This window comes from Patella vulgata, chromosome 6 (assembly GCF_932274485.2).
Source record: "Patella vulgata chromosome 6, xgPatVulg1.2, whole genome shotgun sequence".
NCBI classification, from domain to species: Eukaryota; Metazoa; Mollusca; class Gastropoda; family Patellidae; genus Patella; species Patella vulgata.
In genome coordinates, this window is record NC_065884.2 from 65,990,899 (window position 1) to 66,004,890 (window position 13,992).

At 36.7% G+C, this 13,992-nt stretch overlaps 1 protein-coding gene across 4 annotated transcripts in view; it reads right to left on the reverse strand.

The window, feature by feature from the left end:
- LOC126824005 (protein CASP) overlaps positions 1-13,992 on the reverse strand; it is a 139,677-nt gene that overhangs the window by 15,989 nt on the left and 109,696 nt on the right. The window contains exons 13-17 of one of the 4 annotated variants that reach the window (XM_050553086.2): positions 12,861-13,391; positions 12,198-12,313; positions 10,406-11,447; positions 8,502-8,912; positions 3,329-4,539 (exon numbers count right to left, since the gene is read on the reverse strand). The exons of 2 other annotated variants lie outside the window; for them this stretch is intronic. In XM_050553086.2, coding sequence (XP_050409043.1) covers positions 3,542-4,539; positions 8,502-8,912; positions 10,406-11,447; positions 12,198-12,313; positions 12,861-13,391 — 3,098 coding nt within the window. In that variant the 3' untranslated portion in view covers positions 3,329-3,541. Of the gene's footprint in view, positions 1-3,328; positions 4,540-8,501; positions 8,913-10,405; positions 11,448-12,197; positions 12,314-12,860; positions 13,392-13,992 lie in introns of those variants that run through there. One more of the 4 variants, XM_050553087.2, reaches the window with a different exon arrangement.

Consider the following 13,992-nt stretch of genomic DNA (forward strand, 5'->3'; position numbering starts at 1 on the left):
CAGCCAGTCAGTCATGGCCTGTAAACACGCATGAAATGAAAGCCCCGGTCGAATTGAACAAAATCAACTTTGATTGTTAGGTATATATCATTTGTTTTATATTTAAACCTAGAAAATTTCTATTGCACAATTCTCAAAAATTTGGAATTAAAAGAGTCAAACAATGAAAATTATCGGTAATAACTAAGTTTTATAAAGTCTACCACCATTAGAACGATCTGTATCATAATGACTAGTGCATAATATATCATTGGAAGATGCAATTCATACATTTTGTGCAGTGAGAAATGAGAAATAATAGCAGATTATTGTTTATTCATCCTAGTGACAAACTGTTACCATGGCAATTCATAGACTGAGCACTAGGTAAGATGTTTCTTTTTGTGATAAAACAAATGGGGTAGAGCATGGGCTGGACCCATTAAATAGTTGAGCAGGGCCAATAGGAAGTGGGATGGATTTCGGCCATTCTTTCATCGAAATACATACATCATACAGATGTGGATTGAATGATCAGACAAAAAAGAATTCAAATTTAATCTAATGACAAGAATTATTCATCAATAACTTTGTGAGAGAGAGAGAGAGAAATGGGGTTTAACGTCCACTCGACACAAACTAGGTCATTTCGGGACTAACATATGATTTAATTTTATTTCAATAATTCGCTTGCGCATAGGAGTCTTTAGCAGTTAGAGGAAACCGGAGGACCCGGAGAAAACCCGCGAGGTTGGACAGGCGACCCTACTCCTTGTCACGTACAACCGGGGATTCGAAACCACACCAGTCGACTCAATGACAGACTTTATGATACAGCGCGCACACGCTAACCATTCAGCCATCCAACCTCCCCAATAACTTTGTATCAATCTGATTACAGATCTATATGTCGTTTCGTTTCTACTTTCGATGGCCTACACTACATGAAGATCTGACAGGTTGTAGTGGAACGTCCTGTCAGGTGTCATACAAGCGACCTATGACATCAGACATTGATTAATCAATCAGTGTTGTCGTTTCTAGTGGGTTACCCACAGTTCCGTTCATCTCACGCCAAAACTGTCCATAACAGACCGTTTCATTGGCTAATCCAGATCCTAGTGTAGTACAGAAAAGTAAAACAAAATTTTGAACTACAAAAAATGAAAGAGAGAGAGAAAAATAGGCTTTAACGTCCACTAGACACAAACTAGGTCATTTCAGGAATAACATATGGTTTAATTCTTATTTCAATAATTCGCTTGCCCATAGGGGTCTTTAGCAGTGGGAGGAAAACAGAGGACCCGGAGAAAACCCACGAGGTTGGACAGGCGCTCCCACTCCTTGTCACGTACAATACAAAAAATGAAACGAAATAAAATCTGTAAAATTCACAGCACAAGAGTTAAATGCGACACCTCGGCCATACTGAGATTATTACACAGTAATTTATCCTTTAAGGCCGAGGGAAATTTCTCACCTAGAAATAAAAATAATCTGCTATTATCAGTTTCTCGCAGATAAATAGACAGTAAATCGTCATTGTCTATGAGACAAAAAATAGTGCATAGATTTTGAAAGAAGAGGCAGTGGTTCACAACATTTAACAGTTTTTCGTTTCAATGTATTTTCATCGTATCAGTTCAACAACACAACTTTTAATAATCAAAAAAAAAATAGCAGACATACATTTCATGAAACTTTTTTTTTTCAAATTCAATTACCGTTAGTTAGGTTTTTTAAAATTCATGCTACACGAATTCTTACAACCTAAAGTCAAGTCTGTGAATGGATATTAGTGAGTCATAAAAATTAAAGCTAGTTTCATTCACCCCTAAGGCGAAGATGACGATGGCACTTTGATCGATACAAATCCAGTTTATTTTGGCAGTTGTCTATATATTATATAGATATTAAAGTTTATATGTGGTATTATATTTATATATATATCTATATTGCATTAGATTATATGACATAACATAAAATTTGTATATATATATAATTAGTGTAAGCCAGTCGATAAGATATCATGAAGTAGTTATTGATTTTAACAGATCAATGAAGTAGTTATTGATTATAACAGATCAATGAAGTAGTTATTGATTTTAACAGATCAATGAAGTAGTTATTGATTTTAACAGATCAACGAAGTGTAAAGCTTAAAGTCGCTGATCACGATCGTGAATATTTTAGACAGTATCTATTTCTTTCATGGTTTGTACTCACGTCTTAAATTGATTAATTAACAGTTTTAATTAAGAAAACAAAACCAAAATATTAATGACAGATTATCTTCCGCCTTTGGCTTATCTATATCGACTACTGAGAGTACCCAATGTTATGAAATTTTTAGTTCATCCCATCTGACCAGAAATGAACTGTTTTTGAATAATACATTTTTGAGATTCAATTTTCGAGATATAGTTTTCAAGGGATTCAAAATCCTTTCAATCACGACCAGCGGCTTTAGAGCCCGATAAAAAAGATAACCACAACCAGACGACTCCAAGGGACATAATCCTTGAGTGGCATTTAACAATTGAGCACAATAAAAAAACACAACACAATTTATATGGAAATAAATCATTGGTATGTGGGATGCTGTTTCAAAATTGTGCTCGTCGGTTTTAATAGAGGCCAGAATTAGATCACTAGAAGTTACACATATATCGCGACGTTTCGACAAGTGTTCTTTTATTGTATTCAAGCACAAATCTTTTGCGCTTGATAACAATAAGGGAACATTAACTTGTCAAAACATCGTGGTAATATCTTCTTTGATTGGCATTTAGTAATTGAACATATTAATACAAGGTACAATTTTATGGATACACAATTACGTCGCTTAGTATTAAAGTGAGTAATTGTGTATCCATAAAATTGTACCTTGTGTTAATCGTGGTAATAAGTGTATTTAATGTCTGCTTCCACCGAAGTGATATCGTTGTACAAACCAGTGATTACTTTCCATATAAATTGTGTTGTAACATTAAAAAGCAAAAGAAGTTATGCTTCTTTACAATTTCCATCCAAAGCTGATGAGCAATGCAACAACAACATTAGCATTACATTCATGCTGTAACGCAAGAATTTCTCTGGTGTCGAGTCGTGTTGTTCCTACCTAGAGAACAATTTTGTTATGTAATGATAATGCCAGATTTTATATTTCTGAAGTCCTTCAGTTGTGTTTAGCCTCCTTAGTAGAAAAGTCACCTATAAAGATTCTGTTTCATAAAATGTATTATCTGCAGATAGTCAAAGTTTGAGAGAGAAAAAAAAAAAAATAAAAGGAAAAAAGTTTCAATTAAAATCTGTAATAAGTTGTTTTAACACGACGAGCATTGAACATGACAACTGGACTAAAGCACTTGTAAAATATGATACAATAAATGTGTCAGAGTAAATCTTCGTAAACATTTGAAGAGTAAAAGAATAAAAATAGTCAATTAAAAGTATCGTGAAAAGTACAAAAATAGATTTGTTTTTTTTACCATATATTTTTGGTAACAAAGTTTAAAAAGTGATATTATCTGTAAGCTACGCTACCATGAGGTAACAAGTTTCAAAATTCCCAATCTTCACTGGAATCATTTTCGATGTTTTTTTCGAGTTTGTTTATGTTTGCACCGCGATCGACATCGTCCCATATTTCCGACACACCTTCGACTCCTTTCTGAAGTTTCTCAATTTTTTTCACACGCTCACATAATAGTTCAGAGTCACTTTCTCCGTCATTATCGTCGTTTTCCTCGACATCATTATTTGCGTCGTCCGACAGATTTTTCCCGTCTGCTTCTTTTGAATCTTTTATAGCACCATTGCCTTTCGGGACTCGCGTTTCAGTTTTATCCAATTGAGTTCCCTCAAAAACCCTTTGCGGGTTTGATCGCTTTCTTTTATTCACACTTGCAGATTGCGGGGTCGGATTAGATTTATAATCCGTGTTTGATTCGTGATTTTCCCAAAAGCATTTTGGCTTGTCTCCATCGATCTCGTCCTCAGCTTCTGCGTCGATGTCGGAACCTCCATCATCGTCGTTATATGAATGCATGTTTATATCATCGTTTTCCGAGCCGCCATCTTCATCCTCTCCCGACGAGTGTTTATGTCTGCTGTGTTTAACAGGTTCAAACTGTGGGAACATCCATTGCTGGGTTTCCTTTCGACCGAAACCTCTGCTGCTATTACTTCCTCCACTTAAATGCCGAGCGTTTTCTCCTGATAAGCTAGAACCTTCACTCTGATTGGAGCTTTCATCATGAGGTTCACTTTTAATGGCATCTGCATTCCCATTTTGCTGCGTAGCATTCGTACCACCCGCGTGATGCTGTTGCTTAGCGCGCATTCTGTGATTATGAAACCAGTTTATGACAGTTTTTACCCCGACTCCCAGGTCCGTTGCTAACGCCTCGATGGTACTCTGGTTAGGGTAAGGGTCCTGGGTATAAGCTAATCGTAGCACATCCTTTTGATCTTCGTTAAAAAATACCCTGGGTCTCTTTGGCTGTGATGGAGATTCAAAATACCGATCATCTAAGCTGCCTTTTCTCCTTCGGTGAGCTGAAAATAAATAGAAAGAAACAATCAGTGATAATTTCATCGACATAGATTAACGGATTTGACCATCCATGTGGTAAAGCTGTCATTTGATAACCTACTTGGTTCAATAAGGCAATAAAAACCTTAAACTGAATACTAAACATAAAATTTTATGACAACTGAGACAGGGCTGACATAAAAATATAAAATTATTGAGAATTTGCTCAGCGTCCAAATCTCAAAAAGACAAACAGAATGAAATGGAGTGATGACTCGGGGTAGATGGTTTCTTTAACCAATCACAATGCTTTAACCCAGATATCACACAGAACAAACAATTGATAAGGAAATACATAGCTCTTCGTATAGTGTAGTCGAGCTTACTAAAAATTAAATTGAGATTTAAATGAGAATCTATTTTTGTTATTATTAGGCAATCTGATTAAAATACAGATCTATATTTCGTTTCGTTTTTTTATACTTTCGATGGCTTATATTACATGAAGATCTGACCAGTTGTAGTGGGAGTTCACGTCAGAGGTCAAACTAGCGGCTTTTGACCCTATGATGTCAGACATTGATTAATCAATCGCGTTGACGTTTCTAGTGGTTTACCCACAGTTCTGTGCATTAAAAGGCTGAGTACTCGCCGGAACAGACCGCTTCATTGGCTAATCCCTCACATCATCTAGAACACGTCAATGATAACAACTCTTCCAGATCTTAGTGTAGTAAAGACAAGTAAAACGAAATTTTGAACTATAAAAATGAAATGAAATAGGATCTGTGTTTTAATTAGATTGTATTATTAGGGTAATGAAGTAATTTTGGTACCTCCGAGGAACCATTTGATTCCTGGTCAGACACTAGTCTAAGCATGGACCTTAAAATAGATGGACTGCGAGAACGGTCTAATGACCTTTATATAGGGATGTTTGCCACGTGGGAAACTGAGACAAGTCCATCATAACTAACTATTATGATCAGGCACTTGTCCTCGGCCCTATTTCACACAGGATATTTAAATATCTATGTAGAGATTACACACCAGAAGTACCTGTACATACAACTTATAGTCTTTGTGAAATAGGGTCTTCATATTTTTAACATTTTAAAAACTTTTCAGCATAACAAGGCCATACCAAGTTTAATTTTTGTTCTTTGGGAAGCCCTTTTAAATGATTCCCACCCTATTTCATCCGGTTGCTCCCCTCAAAAATTTTATTTTAAGTTTTGAAATTTAAACGGAAACATTTTTCATTTGAGTTGAGTGACAACTCATGAAATGAAATTGGGTTTAACATCTTACTGTTCTGCTCCGACTGAGCTAATGAAGACGGGGAAGCCCGAAGAACTAAAGATAAAATTGGTCTGGCCTGAACGATATAAAAATACATTATATAAAATATATCAATATATTTATAACAGTACATCAATAAATAGCCCAACCACCATTTTAATATAAGCCGTGCAAAGCTGTGCGAAGCGAGTAGAGCCAATCAGAGGAACATGGAGAACCAAAGAAATTACTGCTAAAGCAAATCTTTCCAATTTGATGAATTGTATCAGAACATACTTCCTGAAAACATTTATATTTTAATTATCGTATTTTAGGCTACTTTCATTTTGATAAATGTAACATTTTTGTACTTTTTGTATATGAAGTTACTTTCATTTTTGATAAATGTAAGATCATGGTAATCCTTATTTTATCTTAAGCTACTTTCATTTTGATAAATGTAAGATCATGGAACTTTTTGTATATGAAGCTACTTTCATTTTGATAAATGTAAGATCATGGAACCTTTTTGTATATGAAGTTACTTTCATTTTGATAAATTTAAGATCATGGTACTTAATGCATATGAAGCTACTTTCATTTTGATAAATTTAAGATCATGGAACTTTTTGTATATGAAGCTACTTTCATTTTGATAAATTTAAGATCATGGTATTTAATGTATATGAAGCTACTTTCATTTTGATAAATGTAAGATCATGGTAATTATTGTATATATGAAGCTAAGCTACTACGTATACGTAACATCAAGGTAATTATCATATTTTAGGTTACTTTCATTAGTACTTTAAGAGACCAAAATTAAGACACATGAAGCTTCACTTTTATTTATGCTAGACAAAGAGTTTACAAATCACAGTATTCCCCACTATAATGCTTGATGTTTCTCAGTAATTCTCAATGAGTTCCTTTGAATAAAAAGAGATTGTTAAGAGGCCATCACATCAACTCCGTTTACTGCAGGTTTTTCCAATCACCGATATCCATATTCCAACCGTCCCTTCCATTTCTCAACATACATAAATTAGTAGACATTGATTGATTAGTTTGAACTTTGACCTGGGATTTGTTAATTTGTGCTAAAGGTAACTAACAAGGTTAATATGTTTGGGATTAATTAATTGGATATATATGTATATATACTATGTTTGGTTGTTCAGTCACCAACCTCATCCCCAGTGGTCTCATTCCATTCTACTCCACTAAACCCTGGGTTAATCCATAGGGTATTCACATATTCAAGTAATCTGCCCTTGACGATTGTGCTATTTTTATCAATCAATCCATAAATCCAGGAACTTGGCAAAGGGAAGTAACTCTCATATTGTGAACGTAAACAATGAGGCTAAAGAGTCTTAGTAAGACTGGTTAGTAAAGGCTAGAGTAGATGATTTGAATACATGAATACCCTATGCATTAACCCAAGGTATAGTGGAGTAGAACGGAATTCGACCACTGGGGAAACCAAGGATGTCACCCATCTATGAAGTTTTGATAAGAAAAATGTAGTCCCCTCCCCCATCTATATGAACCGCGATCTGATTTCAGCTTCTTCATGCAAAAATGTGGAAAACTTTTAATGACTTGGAAAAAAATCAGGCTGTCCTTTATGTGTTACTGTTTTAGGATATCTTCTACAGATGTGGCTCTGAGCCCAAGGATCATTATAAAGAGTTGAGTAGATTTTCATGAGGATTCGAACTGACTTTTTAATGAGGATTTGAGTAGATTTTTTTTCATGAAAATATGAGTAGATTTTTTTTCATGAAAATTTGAGTAGATTTTTTTCCATGGGGATTTGAGTAGATATTTTTATGGGGATTTGAGTCAAGTAGATTTTTTTCATGAGGATATGAGTAGATTTTCTATAATTTGGATATGAATAATTATTATTAATATTTTCATTTTGCATTTGTTGCCAAATGTATGTCTGGAGTCATGCATAAAGCGGTTGTTAGAGAGCCAAGCCAATTAATACTTTGATTTATAAAATGTTTATAAGTTTATGTGGATTGATAATAAACCTATCCCCAGAGTTACGATAGCCGCGTCTCCTTGATAACAACGTGACTACGCCTCTTTCATTGATAACAGCAATTTTTACAAAAAGTTCACAACTAATAAACGGAACAACGCAACATGGAACACAAATACTATTTTAATTGAAGCGACATTTGTTTTGATAACGTTGAGAGAACCCCTCAACGAAACGTCGCTTTAATTAAAATAGTTATCATGTTTCATATTATGTTTTTGTGTTTATTCGTGTGTCAATTTCTAAATGCTGCTCAAAAAAGATTTTCATATCTGGCAGAATGATATCGTACTCATGTTCAGATATATTTTGATCAGAAAACCCGAAATTCAAATTTGACCATTCAGAGAATTTTTAGACTGTCGGAGAAAATAGCATCACTTTGAAAAAGCGATGCTGATGACGACATGATTTGATTGGGTGACGTCATGTTTTTACATCATACTGATCGACGTCAGGGATAGGTTAATTAGATTAGCACCGAAGCAGAATTGTTAATTTGTCTTTTTTATAACAATGACATGCCCAAACACCGTTTTTGGTAATAAATTTGTTTTGATGGCGATAAGAAGGTTAAAAATAACAACATGCCGAAATGTTAGCAGGCGGATTAGACAGGCACCACTTGCATGTGATGAGTGGACCTACCTTTGATTTGACTTTGGTAATGTTTTAATCTATCTATATTCTGAGGATCGCTCAGCCACAAGTGCATTTTAATGAAGGGTTCTCTCCCCTTGATGCTTAACATGTGCCAAGGTTTTGGTTTAGAGAGTAGTTCACTAACAGAACCCTGGGATAGCCCTAAAACAGCTTCACCAAACAGTTTCTGGCCGAGATTATGAAACTGAAGAACATCTTTGACTCTACTTGTTAAATCGAGTGTGTCGATCTCAGAGGTCATCGCAATGACCTCCAGCATGGAGGAGGGAAATGTAGTTGCCCCCCAATTTCGATGTTCCTGCATGAGGACATCTGTAGTGGGTGGAGCTACGGCTGGGGGTAGCGTAGGTACCAGTGGTAAAGGTTTAGAAGACTTGTTGTCACTTGAAGGAATTTCTACAGAAAATAAAATAGGGAAAAAAAGAGCTAGAGAGAAAAGAGCAAAGGGGGAAATAAAACATTAAACGCAGAATCTGTCGGTAAAATGAAAGAAAATTACAATAACTCAATTTTTTTAAAGAAGGGGGTGGGGGGAGAGAGGAATGGGGTTTAACATCAACTCAACACAAACTAGGTCATTTCGGGAGTAACATATGGTTGAATTTTATTTCAATAATTCCGCGTAGCAGTGGGAGAAAACCAGAGAATCGAAACCACGCCAGTTGACTCAATGGAGGACCTTATGATACAACGTGCATGCGCTAACCATTCGGCCAACCAACCCCTCTAATTTTTCACAAAACACACATTTACAGAACAATTTCGTAAAATTGGATAGGCCACAATTATTTTTCTGTATGTACAGAACATATTTGAAGATTATCACCCAGGCAAAATTTAAGTCCTACTGTTCTGCTCCAACTGGGCTAATGAAGATGGCATATGCCATACATTGTGCTATGAGGGTAATTTGCCTGGACAACGGCGCTACAACCTGCTCTTATATCGAATTCCAACTGCCAAGGGATCTTATATGTGCAAGCCAATATGGACCTCTGTTTATTGTCCCACCCGAACGACTGGACAGCTGTCCTTGTCAGGCCCTCAGTTGTGCACCACTGACAAGGGCAACCATGCCAGAAAATCCTGATGAACTTTCTCGGCCAATTTTGGGAGCAAACCCGCGACCTCCAGGCTAGTGAGCCAGCGTCTTACCCACTTAGCCACTGCAGCTCTACAATACTAGATGCTGTTCTTGTCGGGGCCCTTCATCCTGCAACACTGACAAAGGGAAATTTCTATGCCAAAACCGGGATTAAACATGGGACCTCGTTAGCGAGCCAGCACCTTACTCATTGCGCCAATCCACCAAATATAGCCCAGTACATATAGTTTTCTATAATCTGCTCAAACAGAATTTCATGATTTCTTTTTTTCTTTAACAACAGATTCTGAGATTTTACTAACAACCAAAACTATAGGATACCTAACTAAGTTCTCTATAAAAAAATATAGGTGAACATTATCTAGAGAAGTGCTGGGAATTACAAAAAAAAAAAAAAGTTAAAAAATAAATAACAAATTTCTACTAAAAATACAGAGTGCAAAAAAATGTCTATTGAGAAAAAGGTATCGTTGCATTGCAATATAAAAAAAAAACAAAAAAAAACAACATAACAGAAGAAAAGTGTGTGCACCACCTTTGCCCAAAAAATTGTGCTGAATGCATGGCCATGTTCAAGCATCTAAGGTTACATTCGTAATAAATAACTAAACAGTCAGTATCAGACACTATCACTCTGTTCGTTTAAATCATTATCAAGATTTCAAAAAAAAAAAAAAAATATGTCCTTAATCATATTCTATCACAGTACTTACCCCAATCGAAAAAAAAATAAGAAAAAATAAACGAAATTAAAAAAAAAAAATCAAGAAGCATGAATACGTACCTGTGGGTTGTTCATCTGCCGATCTACTTTGGCTACGTACTAACTTGTCTGGAGGGATTCGATACTGGGAAGCCACCAGTTTGGGGATGGCCTCGGCATCTTCTAAAAACAACTGCATTCTAATGAATGGCTCTCTCCCTTTCTGCGTAAGCATGTGCCACGGCTTGGGTCGGGCCAATAGATCACTGACGCTCCCTTGTGACAATCCCAGTACAGTTTCTCCAAATAGTCTTTGGCTTATGGAGTATTGACTCAGTGTTTCTTTCACCTTTTTGACCAGATCGTCGGTATTTACGTTTGAATAATTATCAAATTCTTCCTGCGTTATCGGCGGGAGCACTGCTCGTAGTGGTTTCGAAGGTGGCATTCCAAGTTGAGGTCGGGAGGTCAAAGAATTGGCAATATTTTGCATCCTTTGCAAAGGAGATAAAGATTCGGAGGAGTATGGTTGTCGAGAGTTCTCAGAAGAATCGTGTCCGTTCAAACGAGGTCGGACAAGATTAAAGGCACTTCCAGAATGACGGGAGTCGGTCAACTCTCCGTTAGGTGACGGTGGCGAGGAGCAGGAGCCATGTTTACTAAGGTCTATTGGACCATTATTATTACACATGTCGTCAGACGTGCTATCTGGCGGCTCCGATTTCACATTCCATTCCATTTTCGTATCGAAGATATTGTGGCCATCATAACCGTTCGACTGTAGTTTTATTTGGCTGTACGTGTGGGCCAGACGGGCTAGTTCTTGTTGATACATGGAGCTTGCCGCAATATTTCCTGCACTTTCAGCAGCTTTGGCCAACTTTTCCAACTCCTGTCGATAAATGCGACTGACCATTTCTTCCGCGGACGCCTCGCTTTCCTGAGAACTGACAGAATGGCGGGAGAGCCGATCTCCAGATATTTTGTGAGTGGTTGAGTGGACCTTGGAGGAGACACTAGACACTGGTGTTGTAGATGAACTGTGATGTGATTGGTTCCCGCCAACCATTCGAGACAGCTCCTGCTGATAAATGCTAGATACCACAGCATTGGCAACTTGTTGCTGAAAAACACAAGGCAATTCATTTAGTTGTTGTGAGATTTGACATTTTAAAGAATTTTATTTTTCTTAACTCTACATAATCATTGACTTGTTTTGGTCACATTTCAGACTGAAGAAATGAAATGAGGTTTAACGTCCTACTTTTCTGCACCCACGGGGCTAATGAAAACAGGCATATGCCATATGATGTGCTTTGAGGGAAATTTTTCCCCGGATGGAGGTGAAACGACCTACTGACATTTTGAATTCGAACTTTCAAAGGATCTTTTACATGCGTGCCAATGTGTACACAGGACCTCAGTTTTTCGTCACATCCGACGACTAGATAAAAGAGAGAGAGAGAAATGGGGTTTAATGTCCACTCCACACAGACTAGATCATTTCGGGAATAACATATGGTTTAATTATATTTCAAAAATGTGTTTGCCGTAGGGGTCTTTAGCAGAGGGAGGAAATCGGAGGACTCCGAGAAAACCCACGAGTTTGACTAGGCAATCCTACTACTTGTCACGTACAACCAGGGATTCGAAACCATGCCAGTTAACTCAATGACAGGCCTTATGGTACAGCCATCCAACCCCCTACGACTAGATGAACTATGTCGACCAACACCGCTAGCGAACCCGAGACCTCCTGGTTAGAGAACCAGCATCCTACTCACTGAGCCACTTCAGCCCCCCTTTAAAGGAATGGAATTAAAGAGCCACCATCTTAATCACCCTGTAAAAATATAGAATTATCTTAACGAACCTGTTCTATCGATTTCTTTATATGCATAGCTTGATTTGCCTCATTTAAAATATGGGCAATTCTCTCTTCAGTTGCTAAATCTTCTTTTGGTAAGGATGATACTAATGGTTGAGAGCCTTCAAAATAAATTAAATCAAACGATGCATGAGATTCAACATGCATAACAACTCAATTATTAGATGACACAATCTGCTAGAGCATATTCTCAATTGAGAATGAAGAGTTGGAATAAAAACGAAACTAGTCGCTTACTGAAGAGGAATTTGGGAAGGCTCTTCGTCACGTAACATATTTTGAATTTCTGCTATAACTAAGCCACCCGTAATTAACAAATCAAACGAAATGGGGTTTCAGATTTATCCTGAATACTAAATAAAAATTTTCTCGGATGATGACATGGCCTGCTATCTATAACAATTGAAATATAAAAAATCTTGGCTCTGCAGTCCTAGATTTCTATGACTAGAGGCGTGAAATTACTCCAGGCATCAATACTATTAACTCAAGAGTTGAATCATTTGCTATATGAGTACGACAGAAACTGGAGTTTAGCTATTAGTATTATATTTAAATGAGAGTTATCTCCCTTTATCTATGAATTTTGTTCAAATATCACCCCTCCAATTCCAAAATAGTTTATTATAATACAAAACAAATACTCACCCCTCTTTGGTGAAATAGCTTTTAAAGCAAGAACATTTCTGTCATCCACTGACCAGGCGTGCATTTTCCGATACGATTCACGGCCTTTCTCCGTTAACTTGTCCCAAGACTTCGGCTTTGATAAAAGTTCACTCACAGTTCCTTGGGAAAGTCCCAGCACGTGTTTGGCAAACAGTCTTTGGCCTATATTATGTACACTTAGAATTTCACGCACTGTTTTTGCCACATATGAAGTGTCTAATGCACCTGAGCTCGACAACGGAGACTCATTCTTTATCATATTTAAAGGCATGAAACTTGGATGTATTGGTGATCCAGGAAATGGAAAAAACGCCATAGGCGGTGGAAAACGAGCATCCGGAGAAAATGGAAGATGATGATTAACAGGAGGCGTATCCGAGGGAATTCCGTTGGACGATGGCGTAGAGGGTTTGGAACTGAGAGTGTTGGTAGATTGAACTGCGTCTTCGTTGGTCGGGGACGCAAAGTTTCCCTTGTTAGAATTACTTGGAGACGGAGGCGATGAAGTTCCTGCAAGAAAGGTGTAAAATGCACACATGATATTGAAATTTATCTGGGTTAGATCTTAGCATGCAAAAAAAAAAAAAAATAAATAAATGGTAAAAAAAAAAATTAAAAAAAAAAAGGTAAATAATAAATATATATGGCTTATTAGATTTTATTAGAATATATATTTTTAACACCGGTCAAGGTGATGAGGTACTTGCCTTAATATATTTTTATTTTTATAAGAACCACATTGGTTTGAAGGGGTATATAGATGGCTACATGGTATATATAGAAAAGGGGAGAAAAATCCTTTAAATAGTTGCATGGAGTATTAATATCATGGGCATAAAACACCTTTCTTACAGAAAAAAAAAGAAAATTAATACATCTCCATGGTGATGAAGCAATTCATAGACTAAGAAACACTACAACTTGAGTATTGTGTAGCGGTGTTATTTTAGCAAAGTTTCTGTATTTTATGTTTAGTTTCAAGCCATTGTTGGAAAATTGTTCAAATTCACTGAGAATCATAGAAAACTATTGGGTTTACAACCGTTTACTGTCCCGGGCGGTGTTGAGTGAAATGAAATGAAATGGGGTTTAACGTCCTACTGTTCTGCTC